General features: G+C 42.4%; 1 protein-coding gene across 20 annotated transcripts in view; it reads right to left on the reverse strand.

Moving 5' to 3' along the window:
• LOC116799594 (poly(rC)-binding protein 3-like) overlaps window positions 1–14511 on the reverse strand; it is a 497681-nt gene that overhangs the window by 22085 nt on the left and 461085 nt on the right. For 13 of the 20 annotated variants that reach the window (XM_032712951.1, XM_032712959.1, XM_032712905.1 and 10 more), the window contains 3 exons: window positions 9797–9853; window positions 9236–9311; window positions 7396–7448 (listed from right to left, as the gene is read on the reverse strand). In XM_032712951.1, coding sequence (XP_032568842.1) covers window positions 7396–7448; window positions 9236–9311; window positions 9797–9853 — 186 coding nt within the window. The remainder of the gene's footprint in view (window positions 1–7395; window positions 7449–9235; window positions 9312–9796; window positions 9854–14511) is intronic. The other 7 variants (XM_032712978.1, XM_032712967.1, XM_032712914.1 and 4 more) reach the window with 3 other exon arrangements.

The following is a 14511-nucleotide window of genomic DNA, read 5'->3' on the forward strand; positions in this document are numbered from 1 at the left end:
GGTCATGGATACTGGTGATGCAAGCATCTCAAAGAGAGGTTTGGTAACCTTTCATCTGAAGCTCTCCAAAGTCATCCTTTGTTGCTGTCACATCAGGCTGCTTAAACACACTCTGCAATCCATGACACAACCCGCACGTATTCTGCTCATGCAGAATACACTACTCCATTTGCCATGCAGGAAGGACAGCAGTGCTGGGGGTCTCTCTGGGGTGCCTTTCCCATTACAGGTTACTTACACTGCAATTTGTGCAGTACCTTAATAATCAAGAGCTGATGTGTTCTTGAAGAAGTTTTCATCTAAAAAGCTTTGATCAATCAGGCCATGAACATTTGGTTTCACATAGAAACACCTGCCTAGCCTTGCTTTGAGATAAAACCATGTCAAATTGCATCCAAACACCTATCTCTGGCCTACGTGGGAGAGGAGACAAACCTACTATAGGATTTACCAAGCCCACTATACACTATAGTATAATACTATAGTAATCAGTGGCACAGGATCTAGTTGGAGGCCTGTCACTAGCGGTGTTCCCCAGGGTTCAATACTGGGCCAGTATTGTTTAACTTATTCAGCAATGACTTGGATGAAGGGGCAGATCCTTTCTCAGCAAGTTCACTGTTGACACAAAGCCAGGAGGAGTGGCTGATACCCCAGAGTACTGTGCAGCCCTTCAGAAGGACCTCGACAGGTTGGAGAGGTGGGCAGAGAGGAACCTTCTGAAATTCAGCAAAGGCAAGTGCAGGGTCCTGCACCTGGGGAAGAATAACCCCAGGCAGTACAGGCTGGGGGCTGACCTGCTGAGAAGGAGCTGGGGATCCTGGTGGAAAACAAGCTGTCCATGAGCCAGCTGTATGCCCTGGAGGCCAAGAATGCCAACGATATTCTAGGGTGCATTAGCAAGAGCATTGCCAGCAGGTCGAGGGAGGTGATCCTACCCTTCTATGGAGCCCTAGTGAGGCCACATCTGGAGTGCTGTGTCCAGTTCTGGGCTCCTCAGGACAAGAAAAACATGGAGCTCCTGGAGCAGCTCCAGAGGACGGCCACAAAGATGATTATGAGGAAAGCTGAGGGAGCTGGGTCTGTTCATCCTTGAGAAGAGACAACTGAGAGGGGATCTCATCAATGTCTGAGGTATCTGAAAAAGGGGGGGCAAGAGGATGGACCCAGGCTCTTCTTGATAGTGCCAAGCAATAGGACAAGAGGCAACGGGCAGAAACTAATGCACAGAAAATTCCACCTCAACATGAGGAAGAACTTTACTGTGTGGGTGACAGAGCAGCTGTGGAGTCTCCCTGACTGGAAGTAGTCAAGAACTGCCTGGACACAATCCTGTGCCATGTGCTCTACGATGACCCTGCTTGAGCAGGGAGGTTGGACCAGATGACCCACTGTGGTCCTTTCCAATCTGACCCATTCTGTGATTCTGTGAATGCATGTATTATAAATATATAACACACACACACACACAATATATGTATATGTATACGCACATGTATTTTAACTTTCTCAAGAAGTGAGTGGAAGAGCTCAGATCAGATGTGCACCCAGCCCAGCAGCCTGTGGCAGTAGCACACCCTTACAAAAAAAGAAGACAGAACCAGTGTGAGGTATAAAAAAAAAATTACCACTGGTATCCCAAATTTCCACCTAAGGCTTACATACCTGAGCAGCACCTGGTATCTCTGCCTTTATGCTCTATAGTTCATGTGTCTGACAATTTCTTTTTGAACTTGTTTCTCCTTTTGCTGCCCAAGGGCCACGACAGTGACCTGCAGAGCTTGCTTCTGTGTTGTATCGCCCTTGTTTGCACAACTCAAAATTTCAGCTGATGTACCCTCCTTCTCGGACTGTGAGCACCAGATAAAAATGGTTCCCTTTTCACTTTCTCTATACCACTTCCATCCATCTTCCCTCACCCTCAATTTCTCCTCGTGCCAAAAAAACTCCAAACCAAACAACTGTAAAACAGAGGTTCTGCTTTTTGCCTTTTTCTAGCTTTACTCTGTTCTTCAGTAAAGTTCTGCTGGTACGAGTGCAAACTGGACTGAATCAGGAGTCTGGACTCTTAATGAGTGGGACTCAAAAGTCTGCTGTGATTCCTCCCAAACTCTTGATCCTGACATTTTCTCCCAATATGCTATGTCATCTCTGGTTCATGTCCCTCTCTTCCATTTTTTTATTTTTCCACAGCAGTAAATATAAATGCTAAATATCTATCTATCTCTATATATATATATATATATCTTTCTTGTAATGCTTAAGAACTGACAGAGCCTAATAATAACAGTCCAATGCTGCAGAACAGGAAGTGGCATGGAGATCACTTTCTTTTTAAATAATGCTTTTCTCAAAGGCAAAAGGATTTTTATAGTGTAGTGCTTGTAAAAAGGGCAAAGAATTAGCCTCTGCAACTTGGTATCTGCTATCTGGAGCAGTTGACCATACCTGTCCACAGGTACACATGGTTTCCCTTGGTTCTCCTCTGCCAACACAGAACAAGTCTGTTTGCTTTGGCAAAGTTTCTTCATTAGTTGAGCATCATCAATGAGACTCTTCAATCACTTTTCAGAAAGCTATACAAGCTTTCTTAGCTTCAGGTTTGAGTTTTTTGTTTTGTGGATTTTTAATTAGAAAGTCCAGGGCATAGTACTCTATAGGGAGAAATAATCTCCTGAGGTTTGATTATAGTTCTTTACAGACTTACAGCAGGGCCTGGAAAAAGATGCTTAAATAATCTGTATCTCTTAAAAACAAAACAAAAATAATGAAAAGAAATGTCACTTTCCTTGCTAGGATAATGCAAAATCTGGATTATAACAATTTTCACAGACTTTGCAAGAAGACATATAAAAAACTGAGAACCCATGTTCAGAAATGAGCCTTCTTATTACTTACTGGGTTTTATAACTCAATATTTGTTGCTGCAGATTTGTGTGCATTTCAATTTATTGAGGGCCCAACACTGGTTTCCATCCCATTCCCTAAAGTGAGCAGTAGGTGGTTCTGGGGAAAATTACTTTCAATGCTAAACAGTGGTTTCGCTTTGCCTTTGATACATATTAAATCTGCAAAATCATTCTACTGATTCTTCGGACAGGTCTACTTGAGGAATCCAATGCCATTTTCTTAGATTAAGGGGAGATGCAAATCAGGCCATGTGCAAACATATTAAAAAATACAAAAACTATCCTCATAGGCATTGCTAACTGACAGAATATGGTTAATTCTGTGTTTTTCCTCTGAGCATTATTTCTCTACTACATGGGAAGCTGTCAGCAGTAAGGTAAATTTACTGAGCTTGAATCCAGAAATCCCTTGCCTTCAGTAGAAGTGCTTTGACTTACACTACTGCAGAACCTTTCCCGGCACATCTTGTACAGATTATTAAGTCTTTGCCTAACCATTGATTCTAAATCCTCTCATACAACTGGAAAGCTTCTGAGCTGGGGATGGACTTAGCCAGCATCTTAGTTTTGTAAGAACGTGGCACTTGTTCTCAGGACTTTTCTGGAAGAGGGTTGTATGGAGGGTGAGGTGTACTTTTCCTGTAACATGTTCGCAGTGGGTGGTCCCACTGGAAGTCACAGCTAGGGTTGGATACTGCCCTAATGTTCTCCTCAATGGATTGTGCCCATTCTCCCCATTGCAGGCAGTGGATTCGGGATCTGCAAAGAGGAGAGCTCAGTCTTCCAGGGACTGCTAGTGGAAGAAGCAGTGCCACATGCTCCCTGTGGAGCTGATACTGGGTATTTTCAGTATTTTCCAAGAAAATTCTGATGATGTGGGTCCCCCTTTGTTATTTGCAGGGAAGTATTTAAGGCACCATGGCGAAATAGAGGCAGTTCTTCAAGTGTGCCATATCCAAATTGGATGGACTGGCATTTCTGTCTATGGAATACTGATCTTAAAATTTCTTGGTGCTTTTGGAGGGGTAAGTTGCTTTCCCATTACTTGTCCCTGTCTCTCCCACATATATGTAAAATATGGCCAATTTTTAATCAGACAGATTGTTTCATTTTTATTGGTTTGTTCGTTTATTGTCAATGGGCATTCTGGAAGATTGAATTATGAAATCTTAAAACATCTGCTTTCTGTGTCCAATCCCCTACACCCATGGATGCCATTTCTGCCATTCTTTTAAGAACTTGCCACTGTTAATGCCACTTTTTTCTCGGATTTAGGTGAAACACACTTATATTGAGTAACTTGGGCAGCAGTGATAGAACAATCAAGATCCCAGCAAGGAACGAAAGGCAACCAAATGCCCCTGTAAGAGGTTTTGATGAGCAAAAGGAGATGCTAGGTAAGGATCAAAGTGACTTCTGAGAGGGACCAAGAGAAATGTCCTTTCTGTTCTCTTTTTGGAGTTACACAGAAGTTATGAAAAAAACCTAGAAAGTCAAATCTTCTGAATTTATTATTTGGAGAGGAAGCCTCAGCTTTTAGCATGTGGAAATAACCTTCTGTAAAACATTTTTTTTTTTAATTCTCCAGAATCTCTTTGCTATCAAGCAACAGGTTAGCTGCTACTGTCAGCATACTGTATGAAGAAAGCAGTATACTGTTGTTACAGAAATTATTAATAACATTAAAAAAAAATTTCTGTCACAGCCTTAATGCCAGAGGGAATGAGGAAAATTTATTTCAATATGAAGCTAGGTAATTTGCAAATGGCTATTAATATCTATTTGCTGTAGACTAGGCTAAACTCTCAGTTCCTTATTCTCACTGAGGCTTTGGCTTTATGTGCTTATCATTATCTTGGTTTTAAAGAATATGTTGTAGCCCATGCAGATATACACTGACTTCTCTAGTAGCTGCAAAGCATGTATTTGCAAGTCTCATGTTGTTCTCATGTGTGCTGCACTTTTGCACAAATCAGCACATACAATAAGAAAGCTGTGGGACTCGTGCAGCACAGGGAATCCCTGGAGTTGGGGCAGGCAGGGGGACCGGCCATGGGCAACTTTGGGGCTGCACTGCAGCTCTGTGCCAGGGCCTGCAGCTTCCTTCATCTTCAACCAGATAAATAACCATTATACCACACTGATGGCCTGTCTATCAAGACTGGGATTAGGAGATGCTTACTGGGAAAGCAAGGGCAAATTACCCAACTGCTGTTGCCCTGATCTCTTTCTTTTGTCTTTTTGAACACTTCCAGGGATGATGATTCCACCACTTCCCTGGACAGCCTGTTCCCATATCTGACCACCCTTTCAGTGAAGAAATTTTTCCTAATATCCAACCTAAAACCTCCCCTGGCACAACCTTACTTACTTGGGAAGTAAGTACTTCCACCTGGCTACACCCTTTCAAGTAGCTGTAGAGAGCAATGAGGTCCCTCCTGAGCCTCCTCTCTCCAGGCTAAACAACCCCAGCTGCCTCAGCAGCTCCTCATGGGACTTGTGCTCAGACCCTTCACCAGCTTCCCTGCCCTTCTCTGGACATGTTTCAGCAGTTCAGTGTCTTCCCTGAACTAAGGGACCCAAACTCAACACAGGATGCACGGTGCGGCCTCACCAGTGCTGAGTACAGGGGGACAATCACTTCTCTGATCCTGCTGGTCACACCATTTCTGATACAAAACTTTTTGCAGTGGGCTGCCTGGAGAGCAGCCTTACTGAAGCTGTGATGGGACACCCTATAAATGGGAGACCCCAGGGAAGGTACCCTCTTGCTGATGCAGCCCAAGGACAGACTGACAAGGCACCTCTGATAGGCTGGGGCACAGGCAGAGCAAATGCCTTGGGTAAATGCACAGGGAAACTGGCTGTCCCCCTGCAAAATTCCCAAGTAGCTCCAGATGCCTGATAAGACATGGGAGCCTGTTCTCCCCTCTGTGCTGGCACTGCAACACCAAGTGTGCACACACAGACACGGGCATGCACAGAGCACTGGTGGGCAGCACTGATGCCCTTCAGTGCTTTAATGCACACCTTGACACCCCGTGAACATCAGAACTCCCTCTTACCACCTCTAGAGCCCGTGCAGGCTGTTTCTAAGCCTAACCCCATTTTGGCCTTGACTTTGCTCCTTTAGCAACAACAGCAAGACTCACACAGCATAGCCATAAAAATCTTCCATCAGAAGCAAAGTGTGGATGTGTGTTTGCTTTTCACTGACAGTGCTGAGCTGGGGCATTTCACACCTCCCACATGAGAAACTGATGGTTTTTTTAAATTTTCTACTCCACTACAGGACCCGAGGCAAACTTCCTTCTTTTCTTTCTCCGCTATGAACCCCGAAAGAAGTCAAAAGAGTGACCTTGGGTTTATATCTCTGATGGCAAGAACAAGATCTGCCTGAAAGCGAGATTAAAAAAATTTGCACTGTAAGGACAAACAGGTTGCTCCTATAAAATTCTCAACATACAATAAATTGGGTTGTAAAGCAGGTACTGATAAATCGCATCTTTTAAGTAACAAAAAGCTTATGAAGTCACAGCACTCACACCTTCGCTTCTTTGTTATTCTGTATCTTTTTCTTACTGTAAATCATTGCCACTGAGTTTAACAGGGCTTGCACAATATTGTAAGTATCTTTTAAATAGTCTAATTGCTATTTGTGTTCCCACTTATGCTTGAAAGCTTTTTTTACTAGAGGGGAAAACTTCCATTTTCCAAATGACTCATTTGCAATGAAAACTGAAAAAAAAACCCAACCCCATTTGCAATGAAATTGAGTAACAGGGGAAGGCATTTTTACGTGATGCACAGTGTATCAGTTGGGCATTCTGAGTAGCTGTTTTAAGGTTCAGCACCATATTGCTCATGGACACTGGGCCTGTTGATCATAGCCAGCCCAGTAGCTGAAGCAGGAGTGTTTCTAACCCTTGTTTTTTCAAATAACCCTTTATATCGGACCTTCACATAACCGAAGGAGCTTTTTTGCTGAAGAAAAATGATGCCTGGGATAAGTGCAGGTGCAGTGGGGACTGGTACAGCACAAGCCATTGTGGTGCAAGCTCTCCACTCCCTGGCACAGAGGACTCCAGCCCAGCACAGAGCACATGGGGCTGCATGTTCTTACACCCCCTTTAGCCCTTCTGCTGAGACCACCCGTGCTGCTGCCACCTGAGATGAGTTTTGGAAACTCATCTAGGAAAGCAGCAGGCACCCAGGCTTTAATGAAGCCGGTGAAGCACCCTGGCACCAGCACCATCAGGCAACCAACCCAGCATTGCTGGAGACCTGACACGAGAGGGGACAGTCACTTCCGCTGCTTCCATCCAGCATTTCACTAACCTCTAAGCACCCTCTCCCCAACAGACTAAATGCTGTACAGTTTATTCTGGGGGCTACTGTTTACAGATCAGCCAAAGATGGGAGGTTTCCCCTCTGGTGGCAGAGGAGCGAGAGAAGAGAAAGAGATACGGACTATTGGTCCACTTACATCATTGGGAATAGTAAGTTCATGGGAACTGGTTGGAGTAGTGGCATCCAGTCCTATTCAGGGGACAGAGGGAAAATGTTACGCCAGCTGTTTGCAAGAAGGGCAAGACACAACAAATGAAATTTTAAAGAAGAAAACATACAGAAGGAAGGAGAGAAAAAAAAAAGAGAAGAGAGGAGCAAAGAAAAAAAGAGAACTGCTAGTGAAACAGAAAAGAAAGCAAAGGATGCAAAACTCTGAGGGCTGGACTAATTTTAAATGAGTCTTATTTTAATTAACCTTTAACCCACCAAAGCAACAAATGTTACATGAGATTCCACAAGGTCATAAAAAGCTTCTAGAAAATGAAGGGTTTCCCCTAAAAATAGTCTCCAAAGTTTGTTCTAAACACATCAACTGAGAAATTAATGGATGGCTGAAATTTGACCTGTCTATCAGGAGTTCTAGAATATGGAAAATTAAAGTGGATGTCAAATGAACAATTAGCAGAACAAAATACATAGATATGAAAAATAAAAAAATAAAGTAAGGACAAGGAAATTAACTTAGGAAAATTTGGAAATTATATATGTGGGATTAGTTGCTGAAGAAATGTTGGGAAGGGTAATTTTGGAAGGGAAATGGACAAAATACTCTAAGCTGCATACATTTGTTTGTAAATTGGGTGGACAAAAGGAAAATGCTCAGGAAAAATGGAATTACTGCTCTAACACAGTGACATTACGGAAACGTATATCTCACGAATATAACCAGGAAAAGATTGGGGAGCAGCATGTTAATGACAAGAATAAGGAAAATACAAAGCTAGGAAAGGCAGTTTAGTATTACTTGTAGGTATTTTATCAGATACATCATAAAGAAGCAAAAGAATATTTTGGATGTCATGTCTCTTTCTCTTATGTTCTCTTTTTTGCTGTTTATTGTATTATCTGTACAGACATGCCAAAAATACCAATTTCCAACTAGAAAAGGTGGAAAATAAATACTCTACAGAAAAGTGACTTGCCTACATTTTACTGATGTTTACATTCAATTACGAGTTGCATATGCTTAAGTCACATTCTACAAAAATATCAAACAAGTTGCTCACAGAATTTGATGTATGTGATAAAATGTTATTTGCCATACAAAGCATGTACCAGCACTTCTGTTCTCTGAAGTTTTTAGTTACCAAGCATGTATGTCGTGAAGCACAGTAAAAATGTTTATTTGCAGGGTTAAGTGACTTCTCACTCTTGAATCAAGAATTCAGCCTCAGCTTTATTAACCATAGAACAAATTTGTAGTCCTTACTTAAACTGTCATGGCACTTTGTAGCTATCTGTGTTATCGAGTAGGAAGTGAGGCACTTGTCCCAGCAGTGATGATTACAGATGCTCTCAAGAGATTTGGCTCTACAGGAATTCAAATTTCAGCATGCCATAATTTCTTTAATTGGTATTTCTGTACCATGAATACATACTGTTTTCCCATTTTCATTTCTTTCTGAACTATGTTACTAATTTGGACAAGGAGCATGCCCGAGTACTTCACTTGTAAGCAACTGGTACATACTGTATGGTCCATAATAACTTTATGAGGACTGAACAAAAGAAACTCAGGGTTTTTAGCCAATGGCACAAATGAAGCAGTTGTGATTAATAAAAGTAACAAACAAAGCATGTTTTAGTAGTGATGACAGGAACTGTAACAGAGGTTTGGGGGGGAAGAAGAGAGGTTAATGTATAAAAACAGAAGGATTGCTGGTCATTGACCACATTTATTATTAAAATGATGTAATGACCACGGGAAACAAAGCTGTTAAGAAGAAGGACATCCCCAGGGGGTCATGGGTACGTACCAGGGAAACCAGGGGTGGTCTGCCCAAGGGGAGTAAAGGGGGGATGCTGCATAGCCAACTGGTGAAGCTTGGTCAACTGCAGGGCAGGATGGGAAATTAGAACTAACCAATCAAATGGAATTATTTCAGAGCAGAGAAACCATCTTACATGTTCTAAAACTGGATTAATTAAAATTATACTGAAAAAAAAGGTTTAATAATTCATTCTAGTCTACCGTAGAGGAAAAAAAGAAAACCCAAACTGGTTATAAATGACATCTCTACTGTTATTACATGTAATGGCTGTTGTTAATATTAACTAATTACTGTAGAATTACATATTAAAAGAACTCAAATATATCACATGCGAAAAAAGACCAAGATAACTGTCATTTGTTCCTGGGCCATTGTACTTTCTAGCAATTATTACACAAGGTAAGAGATGCAGCTGAGCTAACACTTGGCTATACAGTGTGTTGTTCAGGAAAGGTGTCCTTAGGCCATGTCTTTATTGCTACCTGTAGAAAGCAAATGCTGCCCAGAACAAATAAGAGGGAAAGGAACAAAAAGGGAGTAATTTACATGTGCTGGACTCACGTCTGGATGAGGGATGGCATACTGCCCCTGAATCGTGAATGCCTGAAAACAAGCACAGTTAAGACACAGGTTAGTCAGGTGGGACAAGCAGCGCTCCTGTTCTCATCAGAAAAGCTTCTCCTGGCCCCTTAGGTAAATGCTACCTGCATCACTTTCAACACTGAGTGAAGTTTAATTGTCTTGTGCTGCTTGATAACTCTTGACACAGAACAGAAAGGTCTCTGTCAGGCTGTCCATGTACCCCTTGCATGCAGAGGATGCCCAGCGCCGCTGCCTGAGTTCTGATAACCTTGACCCTCAGGACCTCAGAGCCAAGGACACTGAGTGGGTCAAGGAGCACAGGGGGTGGCCACTTCCCCTCCCTGCTACTCCATCTGCCCAGTGACACCAATGCACATAGGGAGATCCTGATGCCGAAGCAGCAAGGGGCACAGCAAAGAGGGGACAGATGTGCCCAGTGGATGCCCTGCCCTGCCTTGCCATCCAGCTCCTGACTGCCATGTGTGTGCATGGACACATGCCAGTCAGCTCTGAGTCACCTCCTCTGGTTATCGACAGCCACAGATGCTGAGTGCCAGCAAACACGTGCCCTCATGGGGCTTGCACCCCTGGCTGCTGTGCCAGGGGATATGAGAGTACATGTTGTGGATGGCAGTCTGTCCTGCACTGCCTGGGCACAGGGCCAGCAGGCCAACCTGGAGATAGGAGCATGATGGAGACCTCCAGCATGGTGGTCTTATCTTCCACAAAAAGCCAAATATCCTCCCTCCAAATTCAGCCACTCTGCACCACAAGAACAGTGCATGGGGTATAGTTTCTGGCATCACTTCTGGCAGGACTGGGATGAGGTGGGGGAGGCAAAAAAGCATGTGAGAGAGGAGGGATATAACTGGCACCAGTTAACATAGTCCTTTGTCTCTTCTGCTGGTTCTGTTCAGCTCTCTGTAGTGGCCTACAAACTACAGAGAGTTTATGATTTTCTATTGTATCTGAAAGGTATGGCATGCCAGAAAAATTTTAATGTGCTTGTGCTTAGACAGGCAGGAAAACAGAAGGACAAATTATAACATAAATATTTGTAGTGGGAGAATTATAAACAGGAACGGAGCTGATGAGCTTAGTTTGCAAAACGCTTATTTGACAAAAGGCCTCTTAGAAAGCAATGAATCCTCTGCAAATGATCAAACAATTCATTTAATGGAGTTTGGATATTAAAACCTTTAATGTCTCAACTGCGTGATGCACATTTCTGCAGCAGAATTTCCCTTCTGGAGAAGAAACATTTCATTTAGTTTTTAAATTAGTTATAAAGCCAGGCCGTAATCCGGCAAACATTATGCACATGAGCAGTTTTCAGGCAGAAGTGTGGGGCTCAATGGGATGTTCATGGGCAAACATATTCATGTACATCCATAGCGGATGGCCATCAATGAGGGTTTATGTATCAAAAGACAAGCTTTCAGTCCACCAAAACAGGTGATCACTGCCATCAGTGGGTCTAAAGGAAGTATGTGTTCAAGCAAACAAGACGTGTTTAACTGTTTTACCAGATGAGGACAAGCTGAGTGGGGGCTCTGTGCTTAGCCAAGGTTTCCAGCCTCAGGTTTGGAAACTCTGCTTTGGTGTCTGACCCTCTGTGCTGGATCACAAGTGTCCTTTCTGGTCTCAGCTTTACTTCTAACCTAGCTGAGAGAACATCTTTCTTTCACATGGCTGTTTCCAAAGCAGTGGTCTGCAAACCAGCAAGAATCCCTCACAAAGAAATCACCAGTGAACCTAACGAAATTCAGCCCTTATCTCATCATTCCGCTCCCTCATACTTCCATGTACATATACAAGAAAGCAAACAGCTGGAGAAATAACAAAAACATTCAGTGCTTGGACTAGGTTTACTTGGTTGCTTTGGTTGTCAATGAAAGCCATCATAGCAGCATGGACAATATGGGACTTGAATTTTCTTTCCCAGTAAAAAAAAAAGAAAAAAAGAAAAATAAGAAAGTTCTTAATTTCTTAGGCTCCCAAAAGGTCATTTGATTGATTTAGGTTGAGAAAAAAGTCTTTGACAGCTTTACCCCTTAGCAGGGGAACCACGTGTTTCTGGGGCTGAGGCACACTCAGCACAAGCCTGGGAGAGTCTGCTGAGACATCTGTCCTTTGATGGAAGCAGATCCATAGCTCATGTCTCAGTGAAATGTTAAAGCCAAGGCCAACTTTCCTACTGATGTAAGTAACAGCAGGGATAACCCGGTCTTCAACTCTTCCTCAATTTAAACCATAAAACTGCTATGGGACATAAAGCAAAGCTGCACCCTGTGAGTACCCATCTAAACACCAATGTAGCACACTGGCTAGAAATTTCCAATTTAAGCACTGCATATGCTAAGTATCGGTAAAGGGGCAGAGCAGGGCAGTGTTCAGTTTCCTTTTAGTTTTTTTATGCAATGCAGTATCAAAGAAGCACAAGAGAATTAAAAACAATACTTAGAATGGAAAAACCCCAATTTGTTAAAGAAAACTAAAAATTTTATTTTGCTGATGTTGCTTGATATGCAAGTATTAAAGAAACCAAAACCTTTTGAGATTGCCATGATGTAATTTAGAACAGAAAAATAACTTCTGATAGTGCAGCTAAAAGGTTGAATGTAATTAACAGTGCTGATAAAATTTTATTTTCAGTGTTAATTTCCACTTATGAAACATGGTTAAAATGTCTTTCTATACTGATGTCCAAACACACCTTAAGCATTTTCTTAAAAAGTCTGCTTAGCCAGAGCACACAGAAAGTCAAAGCACACAGAAAGTGTCTGTCTCTTAATACTCTTTCTCACACCAACAAGGTTGCATTAGAAAAGTGAGAACACTCTTTTAACTGATAAAACTGAACATGACAAAAGCTATTAAGAACGGAAAACAGGATACTTTCAATTATTTATACAAACTGCTTGGAGCACTCTAGCAAACAGTTTCAATACTTTTGAGTAGTCATATACACAGTCTTTGATGGCAGTAGCAATTACAATACTGGTAGAATGGGCTGCTGCATACATATACACATATTTCTTAAAGGAAAGCACTGCAGTGTAAACATATATATGGAGTAAATTATTTTGAACTTTCAGTCATAGACCAATTTCTGGTAAGCTGTTTTAAATTTCAGTTCAACTTTGGTAACTAAGGAAGCAAATTTCTTATTTTGAAGACAATTAGCACTGGCAGGTTTGAACATGAGGAAAGATACTACATCCAAGTTATAAAAATCTGCATAAACATCACAACGTATCCTTACAGACTAGAAAGTAAAACTCCAAAACAAAAGAATTCAGAGAAAGCTCATGATAAAGGCTCGTCAGAAGTAATGGCATTTTGGTGTTAGCTTGAGAGGTGCAGGAGCTTCCTTATACAAGCAGACTGTGGTGGCACGGGTCAACACACCAATAATACCAGCAGCACCTTGTGCCCTCGGCCCCACCAGGAACCCAGTGTCCAGCTTCTCATATGACTTCCAAATTGCCTGGGGTGGGACATGGTCTCTAGGGCTGCTGTCACAGCAGCTCACACCCCAGAACAGGGTGATGACCTGAGGTGGGTTGATGGGATGGGATGTGGAACCTGCTTGCAGATGTTCCACCATGTAGGTGAGTAAATGGGTAACTGCTTAAAAACAGGTCTTGACATCACCATGGGGAAAAGATTTGGCTGGGTGGGGGTGCTTTACTGCCAGAGAGGCTTTACATATGTGAATCCGGAGTAGAGAGATGGCTGCCTTCCTTTAGGCTGGGTTTAGGGGATCAATTTCCCCTTGAGTTGGACAGGGTTGCAGCACTTCACTGCTCCACCACCGCTCGTAGTCTGGTGGCTATACAGGTTCCCTTGTGAGCCTCTCATGGTGTTTTCAGAGTACTTATCAACTGTGCTCATCACTGGCTTATCAGTGACTACAGCTGCATTCCCCCTGCAATGGATGATGGCAGAGAAATTTCTGCTATGTCTCAGCCACATGTTGAACACTCATTTCAGAGCATTACCAAAAGACACAGAAGAATCACATTGCACATGGGTTTCTAAAGGCAGATGAGAATCCTGACTGATAAGCTTAACATGAAGGGGGAATCATCAAAACTTCCTTGCATTAAAAAAGAAACAGCAACACTGTTCTTATGTTATCAATCAGGCTGTTGCATGCTGTGGTTGGTAAGGTCTACATTTGCATGTAGTTAGTTCGTGCAACCTCAGAAACCCATTGCTACTTGGTCCCAAGGGACTACAAACAGCAGACATTGTGCGCGTGTAAATTTTTACTGCAGAACGCAGTATTTGGTCCCCAAAAATATGAAAACTACGAGAGAAAAATTATGCCTTTCATGAGCAGAGATATCCTGCTGTTTGATTATCTCTGAAAATCGACAAAACTGCTTATACTGCTAGTGGAGCTACAAATTAAGAGTCAAAAAACTGACCCTATAATAAGGAGATTTGTCCCACTCAACAAGCATCTGATTTGGACACCTCTCAATTCACAGAAGGGCAAACTTTTCTTAATTACAGAATTCAATTTTGAATCTTGGTAAAATACCAGTCATCACATTTTGCATCAAGTTTGCAATGCAGTGTTCTCCTGTCCTGCAAACTGTAAGCACGCAGAGTAGACAAAGCACATCAATACTATACCAGGCAAGAAAGAGTAAAAGTTGAAAACTAAC

Source organism: Chiroxiphia lanceolata, chromosome 1, assembly GCF_009829145.1.
Source record: "Chiroxiphia lanceolata isolate bChiLan1 chromosome 1, bChiLan1.pri, whole genome shotgun sequence".
Classification (NCBI taxonomy): Eukaryota; Metazoa; Chordata; class Aves; order Passeriformes; family Pipridae; genus Chiroxiphia; species Chiroxiphia lanceolata.